Genomic DNA, 16,425 nt, shown 5'->3' with positions numbered 1-16,425 from the left:
CAACGTAGCCTAGCCTTCCCTCTTACTAAATATTAGCGGCCTAATTTAGCCTAGCCTCCTATCCATTCCTACCTGTGCCTTGGCGGTACCCAGATTGTCTCGGTGCTCCAGACTGCTGCGTCTCAGCCATGGTGGCCCTCCTCTCCTGCTGCTCCCACATCTCCGCCTCCGACTCGGTAGTCCTGGAGCCCACGTCCGACACGTCGCCCTCCTCCCCCTCCGTGCTGTTCCGGTAGGGTCGCCGCTGCCAGTTCTGGATGGCCTGCTTGCGGAGCCCCCAGCTCCGGGACACCCCGGCCCTCTCGTAGCACTGTCCGCCCCCTCCCTGTCCGCCCCCTTCCCCCAGCCGACACTGGACGTGGTAGTACTGGCCCTCGGGGCACTCTTCCATGGGGTGCATCTCCACGCTGTCGCCGCTGTCGTAGCCCCCGCCCGTGCCCTGGGAGCAGGACTTGACCCGGCCCGACGCTCTGGGTGTGGGGGGGGGGGGGGGGGGGGGGTGGACGGTGGACGGAAGAGAGGGGATGAGTTATACTCAGAGGTACCACTTCAAAAAAAAAAACTCAAAGCAACTTTTGCGGACACATTACACATGGACAACTAACAGACAGAAACCATTGAAACGTATACAGTATTAGATTACTCTACACATGTTCCATCAGATAGGTCATCTGCGTTACTGTAGCCTGGTCCCAGATCTGTTTTGTCAGGTCAGTGATCGGCTGAGATGAGGACAAGTGGCAGTGGAGTCACCACACGTTGTCACTTCCTGATACCGCATGATTCTACAGCCCAAAAGTGTGTTGCCATGGTTTCCACGGCTCAGTATAGACGAATACTTACTGAGACCTTTGTAAGATTAACGACTTCCAAAACGAATATGAAATGTATCTGCAACCTGCACATTGTTTTGTTTTTTTAAAACCTTGTAACTGCACAGGGTTGGGTGTGACACTTGTCTGGGTTGTTTTTGAAGGTGTCCCTTAAACTAAGTTTGTGTAGACATACTTGAATAGTGACTAATGTCTTGGCAGTGACTAAGATTCTGGCCATAGTCCCAGCTGGAAACACTGTGCCCCTCAAGGACAGCTCTTTTTTTATACCCAGAATGCATTTCAGGAGCTTCGGGCAGTGGCTACATGTCCCAAAAATCTGAGGCACAATTAAACATGTCCCTCCCTGTAGCATTGAGAATATAAAAGGTATTTTGACACTTTCTACATTGACTGACACATACACACCTCAACATGTGTGTACGCGATTGTCAATCATTGCACCTACAGAGCCTTTTTATTTTATTTTTATGATATATTTTACCAAAGGTAATCAAGTTTAATCGACTACAATATACTGTAGTGCTTAAAGGCCGACCTGAAAAACAGAAGGAATCATTCCCTTAATATAAACCAGTAATATAAACCATGAAAAAAGTAGAGGGAAAAGAAATGCAGATTTTATGCTAGTGGCCATTTTCATGGATATTCCTATTTATACCCAGCTCCTGTGCTCTGGATTATTACTGGGTTAAGTGGAGACCCCAGGCATTTGTACAGCAGAAACTTTCAACTGCATGGAAAATTAGAACTCCAACAAAAAGTGTGTCCACTCAGGACCGAGTTCCAAACAGCCTCTGGAAGCAACAGTTTCAACAGTTTCAGGCTTCGGTGAAATGGGTTCCCATGGCCGAACAGCCATACACAAGCCTAAGATCAGCAATGCCAAACGTCAGCTGGAGTGGTGTAAAGCTCGCCGTCATTGGACCCTGGAGCAGTGGAAACGTGTTCTCTGGAGTGATGAATCACACTTCACCATCTGGCAGTCGGACGGACGAATCGGAGTTTGGAGGATGCCAGGAGAACGCTACCTGCCCCAATGCATAGTGCCAACTGTAAAGGTTGGTGGAGGAGGAATAATGGTCTGGGGCTGTTTTTCATGGTTCAAGCCCCTTAGTTCCAGTGAAGGGAAATATTAACGCCACAGCATACAATGACATTCTAGACGATTCTGTGCTTTCAACTTTGTGGCAACAGTTTGGCGAATACCCTTTCCTGTTTCAGCATGACAATGCTACCATGCACAAACCGAGGTCCATACAGAAATGGTTTGTCGAAATCGGTGTGGTATAACTTGACTGGCCTGCACAGAGCCCTGACCTCAACCCCGTCGAACACCTTTAGGATGAATTGGAACGCAGACTGAGAGCCAGGCTTAATCGCCCAACATCAGTGCCCGACCTCACTAATGCTTTTGTGGCTGAATAGAATCAAGTCCCCGCAGCAATGTGCCAACATCAAGCAGAAAGCCTTCCCAAGAAGAGTGGAGGCTGTTATAGCAGCAAAGGGGTGGCCCAACCCCATGTTGATGCCCATGATTTTGGAATGAGATGTTCAACGAGCAGGTGTAGACATACAGGATATGTATGGGAAGATAACTTTTTAATAGGTTGGTATATCATTACATATTATTTGAGATAGATACTGTAGCTAGATACTGTAGTTATGAGTGTGGTACATTCCCGTCCCTCCGCATTTCAATATAACCAATTGCTTTATTACATGTATGCCTACGTGTAAAGCACTTTTCGATTGGATAAAAATCTGCTCCGCTATATAAAATGTATCATTAGCATTATTGTCTACTACTATCCCTTTTTCAGAAATCATTTCTGATGTCGAGATTTTAGTCAACCGAGGGAGGCATTCTGGAGGTCATAAGCCAAGCCGTAAACACATTCCCTCTTCATCATGTATGGACAGAGACTAACTCTTGGCGCTGACAAGATGTGTTAACTGCGCAACAACAACTATTTTAGACTGTATCTCAAAATGTAGGATAACATCAGTGGAGAGTGAAGGATACTGCTTCAGCATAAAAGTGCTTGAAGCTCCGATGAAATATGAAGTCGACCAATTTAGATCATGAGGAGTGAGGGAGGGATTGCTTTGGGGCTAAATTGACTACAGTGACTGCTTCTGGATACAGCAGTTTTTCTAAGGCAGCCAGCGTACACACACACACACACACACACACACACACACACACACACACACACACACAGACAGAGAGACGAGCGAACAGAGATGCTGTTGGACACTGACATGTACACACGCTACATGACTTTGACATCAAACACAACCATCCTGCGGTTTAGCTAGCTAATTAGCGACCGTAGCTAATGCATCCTGAATTCAGAGTGAATGTAAAACAGTCTAGGCGATTATATCAAGCTGCTATACGACTCCTGCAGTGAAATAATTAGATGTTGATATGAAGATAGCGATTTGAGGTGCACCTGGTAAATCCCACACCAGAACTGGATTCAAATAGTACTGGGCTCGATTGAGCTTGCCTGGCACCATGGAACCATGGAACCAATGGAATACTCCCAAATGTGCATGTGTTCACCTCATCTCCACTACGGTAGAACATGCATACACAGACCCTAGTGACACCGCTTAAGAAGCAGAGGAGAGGCCACTTGGCATTGTGACTTGGGTTGAATCCCAAATGGCACCCTATTCCCTATACCTAGTATCGGGAATAAGGTGGTACTTGGTAGACAACCTATATTGGAGTGGTGGCTTTAGCGATAAAAGCCACAGGTCGGATCAATATTGTGGAATCAAATCAGCAGAGCTGGCTAATTGGGTACAGATCATTATTCAAGTGTATAACAGGGAAGTACAGTTTCCTGACCAGTAATGCACAGTGGGGCTCAGGATGAGCGACAGAGTAGCCATCTCGGTGCAAAATGGAGTCGATGACTTCAGTGCGAATTATCCAGACCACGTCAATAAAGCATCAAAATAAGATATTTTTCAAACCCAAATATGCAAAGGTTCAAATATCTATTTCTCAAACAAGCAGCTAAATAGCATCTTCCGTCACTGCATTTGGAACAAATAAATCGTGACTAACTACCATCATGATTCACTGTACTTGGGAAGGCTTGGGAGGAGTGTGTGTGTGACTTCACGTTTGTCTCGCCCCAAAATAAACGACGGCCGAAGAGGGACGATGTCATCGTCTGAGGTGCGCGGAAGTTGTGTGACAGAAGGTCGGTAAAATCACGAGCTACACACATGCACTCACAGACGCACGCACGCACGCGCACGTACACACACACACACACACACACACACAGAGTTACATAACGATGCAGAAAAGGTCTACATTTAAAAATACACAATGTTCTGTGTGGATATGATACTATGGTGATACGGAGCTTGATCATTAGGGCTCCAGGGCTGTGTACCAAAAGGCACCCTACTCCATTTTTATTTACAAAATGAGTGCGCTAAATAGGGAATAGGATGCCATTTGGGATGCAGGCCAGCGTGGGTGGGTTTGGATCAGCAGTGAAGGAAAGAGAATGAGATGGGCGTCTCAAGATGCATGAGATGGGGGGGGGTCGAATTTGGACCATTCAGTGAGCCACTCAAATCAAAATACACATGAGGATGCATCATTGCGCAAAGACGAGGAGATCAGTCGGTGACGATCTGAAAACCATACGGGCTGAATCATATCCTTGGTTAGGATGAAACTTTGACATTTAGAATTGAGAAATTAATAGGGCGAAAACCACCTGCAACTTACTATTTCATCCCAATCTAAATGTTCGCTTGTTTACTCACACCCAACATAATCACATAGTTCACTAATCTGTGTAGGGGGTGAACCAAATATGACAAGTTATCCATGAACACAACGAAACAAAAGTGCACATCAACAGAGAGCTTTTTAAAAAAATAAACAGGTTCTACCTCTCTTTCTGTATCGCTCCCCCTCACTCTCTCTGCCCTGTGCCCACAGAGGCAGCCAGGCCTGAGAAAGCAGGACTGACACTTTAAGTCCTTACTGTCAGTGACCGCCGTCATTTACAAGCATGTGTCAAAGAGAAGTGGCGATGCCCCTCGGCTGTGTGTGTGCCATGTTCGCTTGTGTGCATTTGGTGTGAGTGCGAACGCATAGTGGCGGGAGGCAAGAGCTAGGACAGAACATTCCCCTACTGTTTCTGCGTGGCAGACAGATTCGGTCTCACTTCAGCGCCCGGCAGGAAAACAGGATGTTGTGTTTTGTGAGGCTGTCAAAGGGCCAGGGCACAGTACTGGACCAACACTACCTGGCGGGTGCCCTCTGATACCTTCCAACACGGAGTCCAGTTCGGTCGGAGTCATTGTTGCCCCAGTCAAATGCACACCGGCTCACTTCAGGCCACGGTCTGGTGCTCAGAATCCATCTGCTGGACCACTGGCCCCCAAGCATAGGGCCCCACATCAAGTCACTGTACCTAAGTGCACCAGGGGGGGGGGGGGTTCATTGCGTTGCATCTTACCTTTAACAGATGCTCTCATCCAAAGCCACTTACAGTGCAGAGAGTGAAGGGTGAAGATGGGATGTGGAAGTCACAGATCTAGAAATCAGCTCATCTCCCTCTATTCTAACCTCAACCATGGGGAGGGGACACAACTCTGGGCTCCCGAAGTGGCGCGGCGGTCTAAGGCATTGCATCTCAGAGCTGGAGGCGTCACTCCAGACCCCGGATTGATTCCAGGCTGTATCAAAACCGGCCGTGATTGGGAGTCCCATAGAGCGGCGCACAATTGGCCCAGTGTCGTTAGAGTTTGGCCGGGGTAGGCTGTCATTGTAAATAAGAATTTGTTCTTAACTGACGTACCTAGTTAAATAAAGGTTACATCATTATTGATTTTTTAACTGGCCTTAGATCAGTGTGTACGGGCAAGTTTATGCTACTTTGTTTGTGTGGCGGAGAGCAGTGCAGTGTGGGATAGCGTATGGAGGACTGGCTTACCCGGTGCTGGGAGAGGATCGTCGGTCAGAGACCTGGTACATGCCCCTAGACGTCCCAGAGATACTGGAGTTCCTCTGAGAGAAAGAAGGAAGGAAGGAAGGAAAGAAAGAGGAGAGATGGGGGCGGAGAGTGACAGGTGTGTCAATACATTAAACTGTTTCCTTGAATTCTGATACTTCTCCAAAAAAAAGGAAAACAGGACTTGACACATTGTAGTGAAAATACTCCTCTGTTTGTGTTCTATAACTTCAAGTGAATGTTGAATAGATCTAAATATTCTATTGGTGAGCCCTGCAACTATGTACTGCTGTGTTATATTCAGAGGATAGTTTGTTTGTCAAGGGTCAACAACACATCCCACTGTTAGTGTTTCTCTTCAATCTACTCTATGTTTCCAATAAATACCACACACACACACACACACACACACTAAAAACTGAAGCACATAAAACAGACTTACTTCAAATGCTGGTGTATAGGTGTGATACCTTTTAAAATACGACCCATAACGAGGACAACTACTCTCAGTCAAAGCCCAAGAGCTGATTGGTTTAAAGCACTCACTCAATGAAGGTGGTGATTGGCTAAAACACTCACATTCCCAAATGTAATAATAACAACATACTGTGTGTAGTTAATCAAAGAACGAGAATCAACTTCTCTTCGTCAGATATAAATGTTCTCGTCTCTTTCCCTTCATCTAAACTGATTTGAGGTATGTGGGATAGGTGAAAACGTTGTGATGGAGGTGCATCAACAGATTACTTTTCCATCCAGCACAATCTTATCTACAAGTGCCTTCAGAAAGTATTCGCACCTAGGTCTGTTGCTGTGACCGTAATACCGGCCACACGAGTCATGACCGGCGGTAATCTCCTCTCATGCACCCTGGACACGCGTTGGTAGTACCCAGCTCGCTAATGACCATCGGGTCACTAATGGCCTAGTACTCAGGGCTCCATTGTCCCTCTAACCACTCAGACATCAACGCAAATTAAATCGAAAATCACATCAAACACTTATCATCAAAAGAGTAGTGTGCTTTTCAAACTCTCCTCACTGGGACTGATCAGTTTGAAGAAAGAAGCGGAGCGGAAAACAAGGTCGCTGTGGATGTTGTTTCAAAGCATTACAATGAAATGGCCAGCGCTTTCTAAAGGTGATGATTAAACCATTAGGCCTATACTGTATATGAGCCCGAAAAAAAAGACAATTGTGCCGTTAGACTGATTTGAGATGTCTTTGGTACATAACTGGTCTAGCCTATACTGCAAAATGAAACTAATTCTATCTAGTAAATGGCCTTTGAGTGTGGACTGTATTTTTATGGATCCTGGTTACCGTATGCTCCGCTTTCTATCCATGAGTCTGGGAATGTCAACAGTTTATTTAAATATGTGTTGAGAAAACATGTTACTATCGTTGCTCCCGAACGGATTTCACTTGGTTTCCCAAATGAAGCACTGGGTAACTGAAGGAACAGGGTTGGAGAGCCCATAGCATACAGAGTTTGGGCAGAAAATCACCTGTTCCACAGCGAGAGGCTGTATGCTCCTCAAACAGTGGTTTATGCATGGAGAGAAATAACAAGCATTGGTTGTCACACCATGTGATTCTAAGACATTGTAAGGTTTGGATCATTCACAATTAAAGATGCCAAATAACCCAAAATCTAGCATATAGGACCTGTTTAAAATGATCACTTTTAATGCTCAACATAGCCACTTCATTTGCGCACTCGCTATGGAATGGGAAAAATATCCTTTCGATCTTATTCAGCGAAGTTCAATTACATTTCTTCTTATTATAAAATCATATAATATAAAATAATGGCACAGGACTGGCACAGCTAAATGAACAAGCCTACAACAGGACGCATAGCCAGATAACATACCTTACAGTCGTGGCTAAAAGTTGACAATGACACAAATATCAATTTTCAGTCTGCTGAAAGGCAGGTGTGAGTGCATCTGCATGCACAGTGAGGCGAAGACTTTTGGAGGACGGCCTGGTGTCAAGAAGGGCAGCAAAGAAGCCACTTCTCTCCAGGAAAAACATCAGGGACAGACTGATATTCTGCAAAGGGTACAGGGATTGGACTGCTGAGGACTGGGGTAAAGTCATTTTCTCTGATGAATCTCCTTTCCGATTGTTTGGGGCATCTGGAAAAAAGCTTGTCCGGAGAAGACAAGGTGAGCGCTACCATCAGTCATGTGTCATGCCAACATGCCATTCATGTGTGGGGTTGCTTCTCGGCCAAGGGAGTGGGCTCACTCACAATTTTGCCTAAGAACACAGCCATGAATAAAGAATGGTACCAACACATCCTCCGAGAGCAACTTCTCCCAACCATCCAGGAACAGTTTTGTGACGAACAATGCCTTTTCCAGCATGATGGAGCACCTTGCCATAAGGCAAAAGTGATAACTAAGTGGCTCGGGGAACAAAACATCGATATTTTGGGTCCATGGCCAGGAAACTCCCCTGACCTTAATCCCATTGAGAACTTGTGGTCAATCCTCAAGAGGCGGGTGGACAAACAAAAACTGACAAACTCCAAGCATTGAGTATGCAAGAATGGGCTGCCATCAGTCAGGATGTGGCCCAGAATTTAACTGACAGCATGCAACACTGCAAGTATTGACTCTTTGCATCAACTTCATGTAATTGTCAATAAAAGCCTTTGACACTTATGAAATGCTCGTAATTATACTTCCGTATTCCAAAGTAACATGTGACAGAAATATATAAAGACACTGAATCAGCAAACTTTGTGAAAATTTTTATTTGTGTCATTCTCAAAACTTTCTCAAAACGACTGTAGTCGGCAAACCCATGTTCTGTTCTTTACATCATAATGTTCCTTTAGACCTGCCTAAAATAAATAATGGATTTATTGTGATGGTGTACAGTTGAAGTCAGGAAGTTTACACACACTTAGGTTGGTTTCATTAAAACTCGTTTTTAAACCACTCCACAAATTTCTTGTTAACAAACTATAGTTTTGACAAGTTGGTTAGGACATCTACTTCGTGTAATTTTTCCAACAATTGTTTACAGACAGATTATTTCACTTATAATTCACTGTATCACAATTCCAGTGGTTCAGAAGTTTACATATACTATGTTGACTGTGCCTTTAAACAGCTTGGAAAATTCCAGAAAATTATGTCATGGCTTTAGAAGCTTCTGATAGGCTAATTTACATAATTTCAGTCAATTGGAGGTGTACCTGTGGATGTATTTCAAGGCCTACCTTCAAACTCAGTGCCTCTTTGCTTGACATCATGGGAAAATCAAAATAAATCAGCCAAGACCTCAGAAAAAAAATGGTAGACCTCCGCAAGTCTGGTTCATCCTATCAACATAACCCGAAAGACCGCTCAGCAAGGAAGAAGCCACTGCTCCAAAACCGCCATAAAAAAGCCAGACTACGGTTTGCAACTGCACATGGGTAAAAGATCATACTTTTTGGAGAAATGTCCTCTGGTCTGATGAAACGAAAATAGAACTGTTTGGCCATAATGACTATTGTTATATTTGGAGAAAAAAGGGGAAGGCTTGCAAGCCGAAGAACCACATCCCAACCGTGAAGCACGAGGGTGGCAGCATCATGTTGTGGGGGTGCTTTGCTGCAGGAGGGACTGGTGTACGTCACAAAATGGCATCGTGAGGGAGGAAAATTTTGGATATATTGAAGCATCATCAAGACATCAGTCAGGAAGTTAAAGCTTGGTCGCAAATGGGTCTTCCAAATGGACAATGACCCTAAGCATACTTCCAAAGTTGTGGCAAAATGGCTTAAGGACCACAAAGTCAAGGTATTGGAGTGGCCATCAAAAAGTCCTGACCTCAAACCTATAGAATATTTGTGGGCAGAACTGAAAAAGCGTGTGCGAGCAAGGAGGCCTACAAACCTGACTCAGTTACACCAGCTCTGTGTGAAGGAAAGGGCCAAAATTCACCCAACTTATTGTGGGAATCTTGTGGAAGGCCACCCGAAACGCTTGACCCAAGTTAAACAATTTAAAGGCAATGCTACCAAATACTAATTGAGTGTATGTAAACTTCTGTCCCACTGGGAATGTGATGAAAGAAATAAAAGCTGAAATAAATCATTCTCTCTACTATTATTCTGACATTTCATATTCTTACAATAAAGTGGGGATCCTAACTGACCAAAGACAGGGAATTTTTACTCGGATTAAATGTCAGGAATTGTGAAAATGTATTTGGCTAAGGTGGATGTCAACTTCCGACTTCCACTGTATATTCAAATTATTTATTTGCCTTTTTTTCAAATGTAGATGTTACAACGGCACGCGTCAGCGGCTTGTGTTTATGTTCATTAACGGTAAATTACATTGAGCCCGTCGTACCTTTACATGACAATAACCGTCTGGCAAAGGAAACCCCTGAACACTATTGAGATCCACCCCCCAATGGAGTATCAACAAGGGGCAGCACCAGGAAGAGGGGACTTGACAATCAATAAATCATAGTGGTATGTCCATCATGATCAAATAGTTCTAATTTATATTTTTTTACTCACCCATCCACCACCACCCCCCTCTGAGGACACATATCTTTTTTGGTTTTTATAGCTTTTCAGCTATATATATATATATATATATATATATATATATATATATTTGACATATACATGGTACTTTTATATACAGCAATCACATAAGAATGACACATTACCGAACACATTCTTTTACACAAGGAGCCGAAGGTATTCAGGAGGCTTTGGGCGTGTGCCTGCCAAATTTCCATTTATCTTCCTTCCCTCTGTTTTTTTCCATGTCTCTTCCCCTCCCTTCATCTACTGTATAGGAACTCACGCCGGCTCTTTAATCCCACCCCTCAGCCACTCTTAGCCCAATCACCATAGACCACCCTCGTTTGGTTTCCATCATGATCAAATGTTACCGTCATGTTCCACACGGCAGCAGAATCCCCCCTCGTTCATCATCTCCGTCAACGTTGGGCTGTCCACCATTTTGAAAATGCCACCGTGGATGTCAACTTCACACAACGATACAATACCAAAGAGACCAATTAGTTAGCCAAACGAACGACTAAAATGAGTGGGAGTGGATCAGAGTTGACTTTCAAAAAGGGCTTTGCTCTGGGAAATGTCGAATTCACCATTTCGATAACAACAGGAAAAACAGTCATTCTGCTATCAATGAAAGGTATTGACGAATGAATAAAAAAAGAGAAAAGGTGGGAGTCCAGTCTATCGCTTCAACACACATACTCACTTCTCACGCGCACACACACACACACACACCCACACACTGGAGGAAACTACAAAGCTCCTGTATGCGAGTGATGTCTGAGGTTCAGGGATAATTAACTGTGATTGGCTGAGGCTCTAAAAACATGGCAGCTAGTTGGCAGACATTAAGGAAGTGTAATCACAGTTGTCTGAAAGAGAGTGAATATGTCCCCAAGGGCACCCTATTCTCTATATATTCCACTACTTTTGACCACCCTGGTCAGACAGAGTGTGGAAAGGGAGGGAGGGTTGGCAATCCCCCTCTTTTACACAAGGAGCCGAAGGTATTCAGGAGGCTTTGGGCGTGTGCCTGCCAAATTTCCCTTTATCTTCCTTCCCTCTGTTTTTTTCCATGTCTCTTCCCCTCCCTTCATCTACTGTATAGGAACTCACGCCGTCTCCAGTCTCTCTACTGGACTGTACCTCTATCCTGCTCTTCTCCTCTCGCCCCAAATACCTTAAATCTACAGTACCACTCCCCTTTTCTCACTACCCTCTGTAGATTCCTTCTCGCCAACTCTCTCGCTCTACTCCTCCCTTCAAGCAAATTCCCTACAGGGGCTTCCCATATATCGCAGATGTACTGAGGTGTGTGTGTCACACACACACACACACAGAGAGCGAGAGAGAGAAAACCCTGTCTGGGTCCAGCACCAGTGGAAACAGACAAGGGAGGAAGCAGGCAAAACACCCATCCATCTCACTCACTACCCAAACAGAATCAGAGGGAGGGAGGGAGGGAGGGAGGGAGGGAGGGAGGGAGGGAGGGAGGGAGGGAGGGAGGGAGGGAGGGAGGGAGGGAGGGAGGGAGGGAGGGAGGGAGGGAGGGAGGGAGGGAGGGAGGGAGGGGCACCGTGGATGGCCAATGTGCCGGGGCGCCAGCATGCAGTATTTTCTGTTGTCCATAGCATGCCAAATGTCCTTAATATAATAATATCCTAGCCAAGGACACAAGAACACTGAAAACAACAAATCATAAGCACAAGAAGACAAACAAGATGACTACTGTGGATACAAATCAAGCCTCAAAAGCATCATAACAACACCACTGCACATCACTGACTGTCTAACAGCCTCTTAACACAGGTTAAGCGCAAACCCTGTAAAATGTTGACAATTTAGCCACTTAATAGAGCACTAACAGAGACTAGGGAGTGCATCCCAAATGGCGCCCTATTCCCTATATAGAGCACTAGTTTTGACCAGATACATCTGATCTGATCAAAAGTAGTGCGCGACGTAGAGAATAGGGTGCCAGTTGGGACAACAAGCCTAGCTAGGCTACATCAGGCTGGGTAATGAATGAGCTTGATGGGATGCAGGTTGTGCATGGTCAATGGTGGGGAATCTGGGCGGCGCGGGAAACACACATTCACTTAACTCCGTCAACTGTGGGAGAGGTCAGAGATGGGAGAGATAACAGGGAGGGAGAGTAGAATATGCAGTGTCTAAGATGAATCAGAGACCAACTACTGCACTGTCACCTGACCTGGACGACTAGAACAAGTAGAGCCACTGGTGTCTCCATGGAAACGATGGATGGAAGGAAAACTGATAGAAACTGGCCCCTTCTTTCTTACTAACAAGACTTGGATAAATGGCACTTTAGAATTGGAAATGGCAGGGGAGAGCTTAGTATCACAATGTCTACCTTCTTTTGGTCTATAATATGGGACCATGTTATCATTACCTCTACTGTAAGTTTTCTGCATTCTGAATCAATACCAATACAATATTTTATGTATTGGCATATCTAATGGCATGAGGAAATGCTGAAACGCCCCCACAGAATTTCCTCATGCCTCAAGGGTAACCCTGATATCAAGTGAGTCAGACACTACTGATTCCTGTAATCAAAATACCTGATCATTTGCTAAAACCTATTTAGCATTTCAATTAAAGCTGAGTGCATCTCTATCCCAAAAAACAGTAATGACTAACACCTATTATAGTAATAGTAATGTAGTAATGGCCAACACCTATTATAGTAATAGTAATGTAGTAATGACCAACACCTATTATAGTAATAGTAATGTAGTAATGACTAACGCCTAGTATAGTGATAGTAATATAGTAATTACTAACACCTATTATAGTAATAGTAATGTAGTAATGACTAACACCTATTATAGTGATAGTAATATAGTAATGACTAACACCCATTATAGTGATAGTAATATAGTAATGACTAACACCCATTATAATGATAGTAATACAGGTAATGACTAACACCTATTATAGTAATAGTAATGTAGTAATGACTAACACCTATTATAGTTATAGTAATATAGTAATGACTAACACCTATTATAGTGATAGTAATATAGTAATGACTAACACATATTATAGTAATAGTAATGTAGTAATGACTAACACCTATTATAGTGATAGTAATATAGTAATGACTAACACCTATTATAGTAATAGTAATGTAGTAATGACTAACACCTATTATAGTATTAGTAATGTAGTAATGACCAACACCTATTATAGTGATAGTAATATAGTAATGACTAACACCTATTATAGTTATAGTAATATAGGAATGACTAACACCCATTATAGTGATAGTAATATAGTAATGACTAACACCTATTATAGTAATAGTAATGTAGTAATGACTAACACCTATTATAGTAATAGTAATATAGTAATGACTAACACCTATTATAGTAATAGTAATATAGTAATGACTAACACCCATTATAGTGATAGTAATATAGTAATGACTAACACCTATTATAGTAATAGTAATATAGTAATGACTAACACCTATTATAGTAATAGTAATATAGTAATGACTAACACCCATTATAGTGATAGTAATATAGTAATGACTAACACCTATTATAGTAATAGTAATATAGTAATGACTAACACCCATTATAGTGATAGTAATATAGTAATGACTAACACCCATTATAGTTATAGTAATGTAGTAATGACTAACACCTATTATAGTTATAGTAATGTAGTAATGACTAACACCCATTATAGTAATAGTAATGTAGTAATGACTAACACCTAGACAACCAATTATACCTCTGAGGTAAATGAAGAAATAGAGTGGTGACATGACCAGCAGCCACACACACACACACACACACACACACACACACACACACACACACACACACACACACACACACACACACACACACACACACACACACACACACCTCTTCTCCTTCGTTGTCCAATTCCGCTCTTCACAGTCCAGCGCTCTGCCCTTCTGTTTAATAAATATTTAACACACTCACTATCGTCCCAGATCAAATTAAAAGCAAAATTGTGGTGAGTCGACAGGTATCACAACACGCCCGCCTTGCCTGTTTCTAATAGCCCAAGTGATAAGATGCTGCCCATTCCCAATATAGTGCACTAATTTTGACAAGGACCCCTAGAGCTCTGGTCAAAAGTAGTGCACTATGTAGGGAATAAGTTGCCATTTGGGTCTTAGACATCCACATGCTAGGTTAGATTATCAAACTGCCTGTTTTCATGTCGCTCCAAAATCATTTATTTATTTTCGTCACCGATCATTTAAAAGATACCAATACCACCCCCAAAAAATGACCCCATTTATTTGACCTGGAAGTAACATATTCAGTTGTAGAACCAATTATATAAGTGACTTATGTTATGTTGACTAATTATGTAAGGACTATATTTAAAGGAATGTACAACACATTAGGTTCCCACACACAAATCTGACCTCAGATCAGTATCCAGGGCAACTTCTTCTCCACTCCAGATCACCAGACACAGATCTAGGATCAGCTTACTTTCCCCAACGCTTAACCATTAGGCTGCCCTCACACAAATCTGACTTTTGTTTGTCTACTATACGGTCAACTTCCTCTCTCAACTCCAGATCACTTGGCATTTGTTGCTCTTTTAGAGCCTGGCAGGCTACAGATCTAGAATCAGCTTACCTTAACCATTTGTGTAATCAAAAGCAAAACTGGTCTTAGATCAGCTCACCTGGCGTCCATTGTTGGAGCCCTTGTTGGTGCCGGGCAGGCTGCAGCGTCCCATGCTGCCGTTGGGTGTGGTCCCGCAGCTGCTGATGATCTGCAGCTGTTTCTCGGCACGGTCGGCACGGTCCAGGAGCTCCTCGATGAACTGCTGCAGGCGCACCTTGGCGTTGGCCTCCCGCGCCGCCGTCTCCTGGAGGAACTGGTCTATCTGGGTTACCTCCCTGGTGAATCAGGAGGAGAGGAGACAGATGGTTACTGGTGTGCATAAGCACACATAGGTTACATCCCAAAAAGTACCGTATTTCCTATACACACACACACTGAACAAACATAAAGTGTTGGTCGTGTAAAGTTGGCCCCCTGTTTCATGAGGTGAAATAAAATATCCCAGAAGTGTTCCTTTTCTCTCACATTTTGTGCACAAATTTGTTCACATCTCACATCCCTGTTATTGCTCCTTTGCCAAGATAATCCATCCACTTGAAAGGTGTGGCATGTCAAGAATTTGTATTTTATTTTACCTTTATTTAACGAGGCAAGTCAGTTAAGAACAAATTCTTAATTTCAATGACGGCCTAGGAACAGTGAGTTAAGTGCCTTGTTCAGGGGCAGAATGACAGAAGAAGCTGATTAATTAAACAGCATGCTCATTACACAGGTGCACCTTGTGCTGGGCACAGTAAAAGGCCACTAAAATGGGCAGTTGTGTCACACAACACAATGCCACAAGTTTTGAGGGAGCGTGCAATTGGCATGCGGACGGCAGGAATGTCCACCAGAGCTGTTGCCAGAAAATATAACGTTCATTTCTCTACAGAACTTGGCAGTACGTCCAACCGGCCTCACAACTGCAGACCACGTGTAATCACGCCAGCCCAAGACCTCCACATCCGGCTTCTTCACCTGCGGGATCGTCTGAGACCAGCCATCCGGACAGCTGATGAAACTGAGGAGTATTTCGGTCTGTAATAAAGCCCTTTTGTGGGGGAAAAAAAAACTATTCTGATTGGCTGGGCCTGCCTCCCCAGTGTTTTCACCCCTGCCCAGTCATGTGAAATCCATAGATTAGGGCCTAATTTATTTATATAAATTGACTGATTTCCTTATATGAACTGTAACTAAATCAGTACACTAAATCTGACCAGAGACATATGGGCTCAGCAGTCATGGACTGGTCTCTCTGGGTCATCTCCCTGGTAGAGAGAAGCGAGAAGAGACACCGAATGGTTTGGGGAGTGCATACACACACACACGCACACGCACACACAGGGAGTTGGGCTAAAAGTCATGAAATTTAGATCGATACCTGCACACTGATGACTGGTGCTGCAGTTTATTGGGCA

At 43.7% G+C, this 16,425-nt stretch overlaps 1 protein-coding gene across 2 annotated transcripts in view; it reads right to left on the bottom strand.

Moving 5' to 3' along the window:
- LOC109894785 (F-box only protein 41) overlaps window positions 1-16,425 on the bottom strand; it is a 109,695-nt gene that overhangs the window by 25,217 nt on the left and 68,053 nt on the right. For both annotated transcript variants that reach the window (XM_031828490.1, XM_031828489.1), the window contains exons 4-6: window positions 15,087-15,303; window positions 5,816-5,889; window positions 73-470 (exon numbers count right to left, since the gene is read on the bottom strand). In XM_031828490.1, the coding sequence (XP_031684350.1) occupies window positions 73-470; window positions 5,816-5,889; window positions 15,087-15,303 (689 nt within the window). The remainder of the gene's footprint in view (window positions 1-72; window positions 471-5,815; window positions 5,890-15,086; window positions 15,304-16,425) is intronic.

The sequence above is a fragment of the Oncorhynchus kisutch genome, linkage group LG7 (assembly GCF_002021735.2).
Source record: "Oncorhynchus kisutch isolate 150728-3 linkage group LG7, Okis_V2, whole genome shotgun sequence".
Lineage (NCBI taxonomy): Eukaryota > Metazoa > Chordata > Actinopteri > Salmoniformes > Salmonidae > Oncorhynchus > Oncorhynchus kisutch.
The sequence above is the reverse complement of the archived record's forward strand: the minus strand, read 5'-3'. Positions and strand labels throughout refer to the sequence as shown.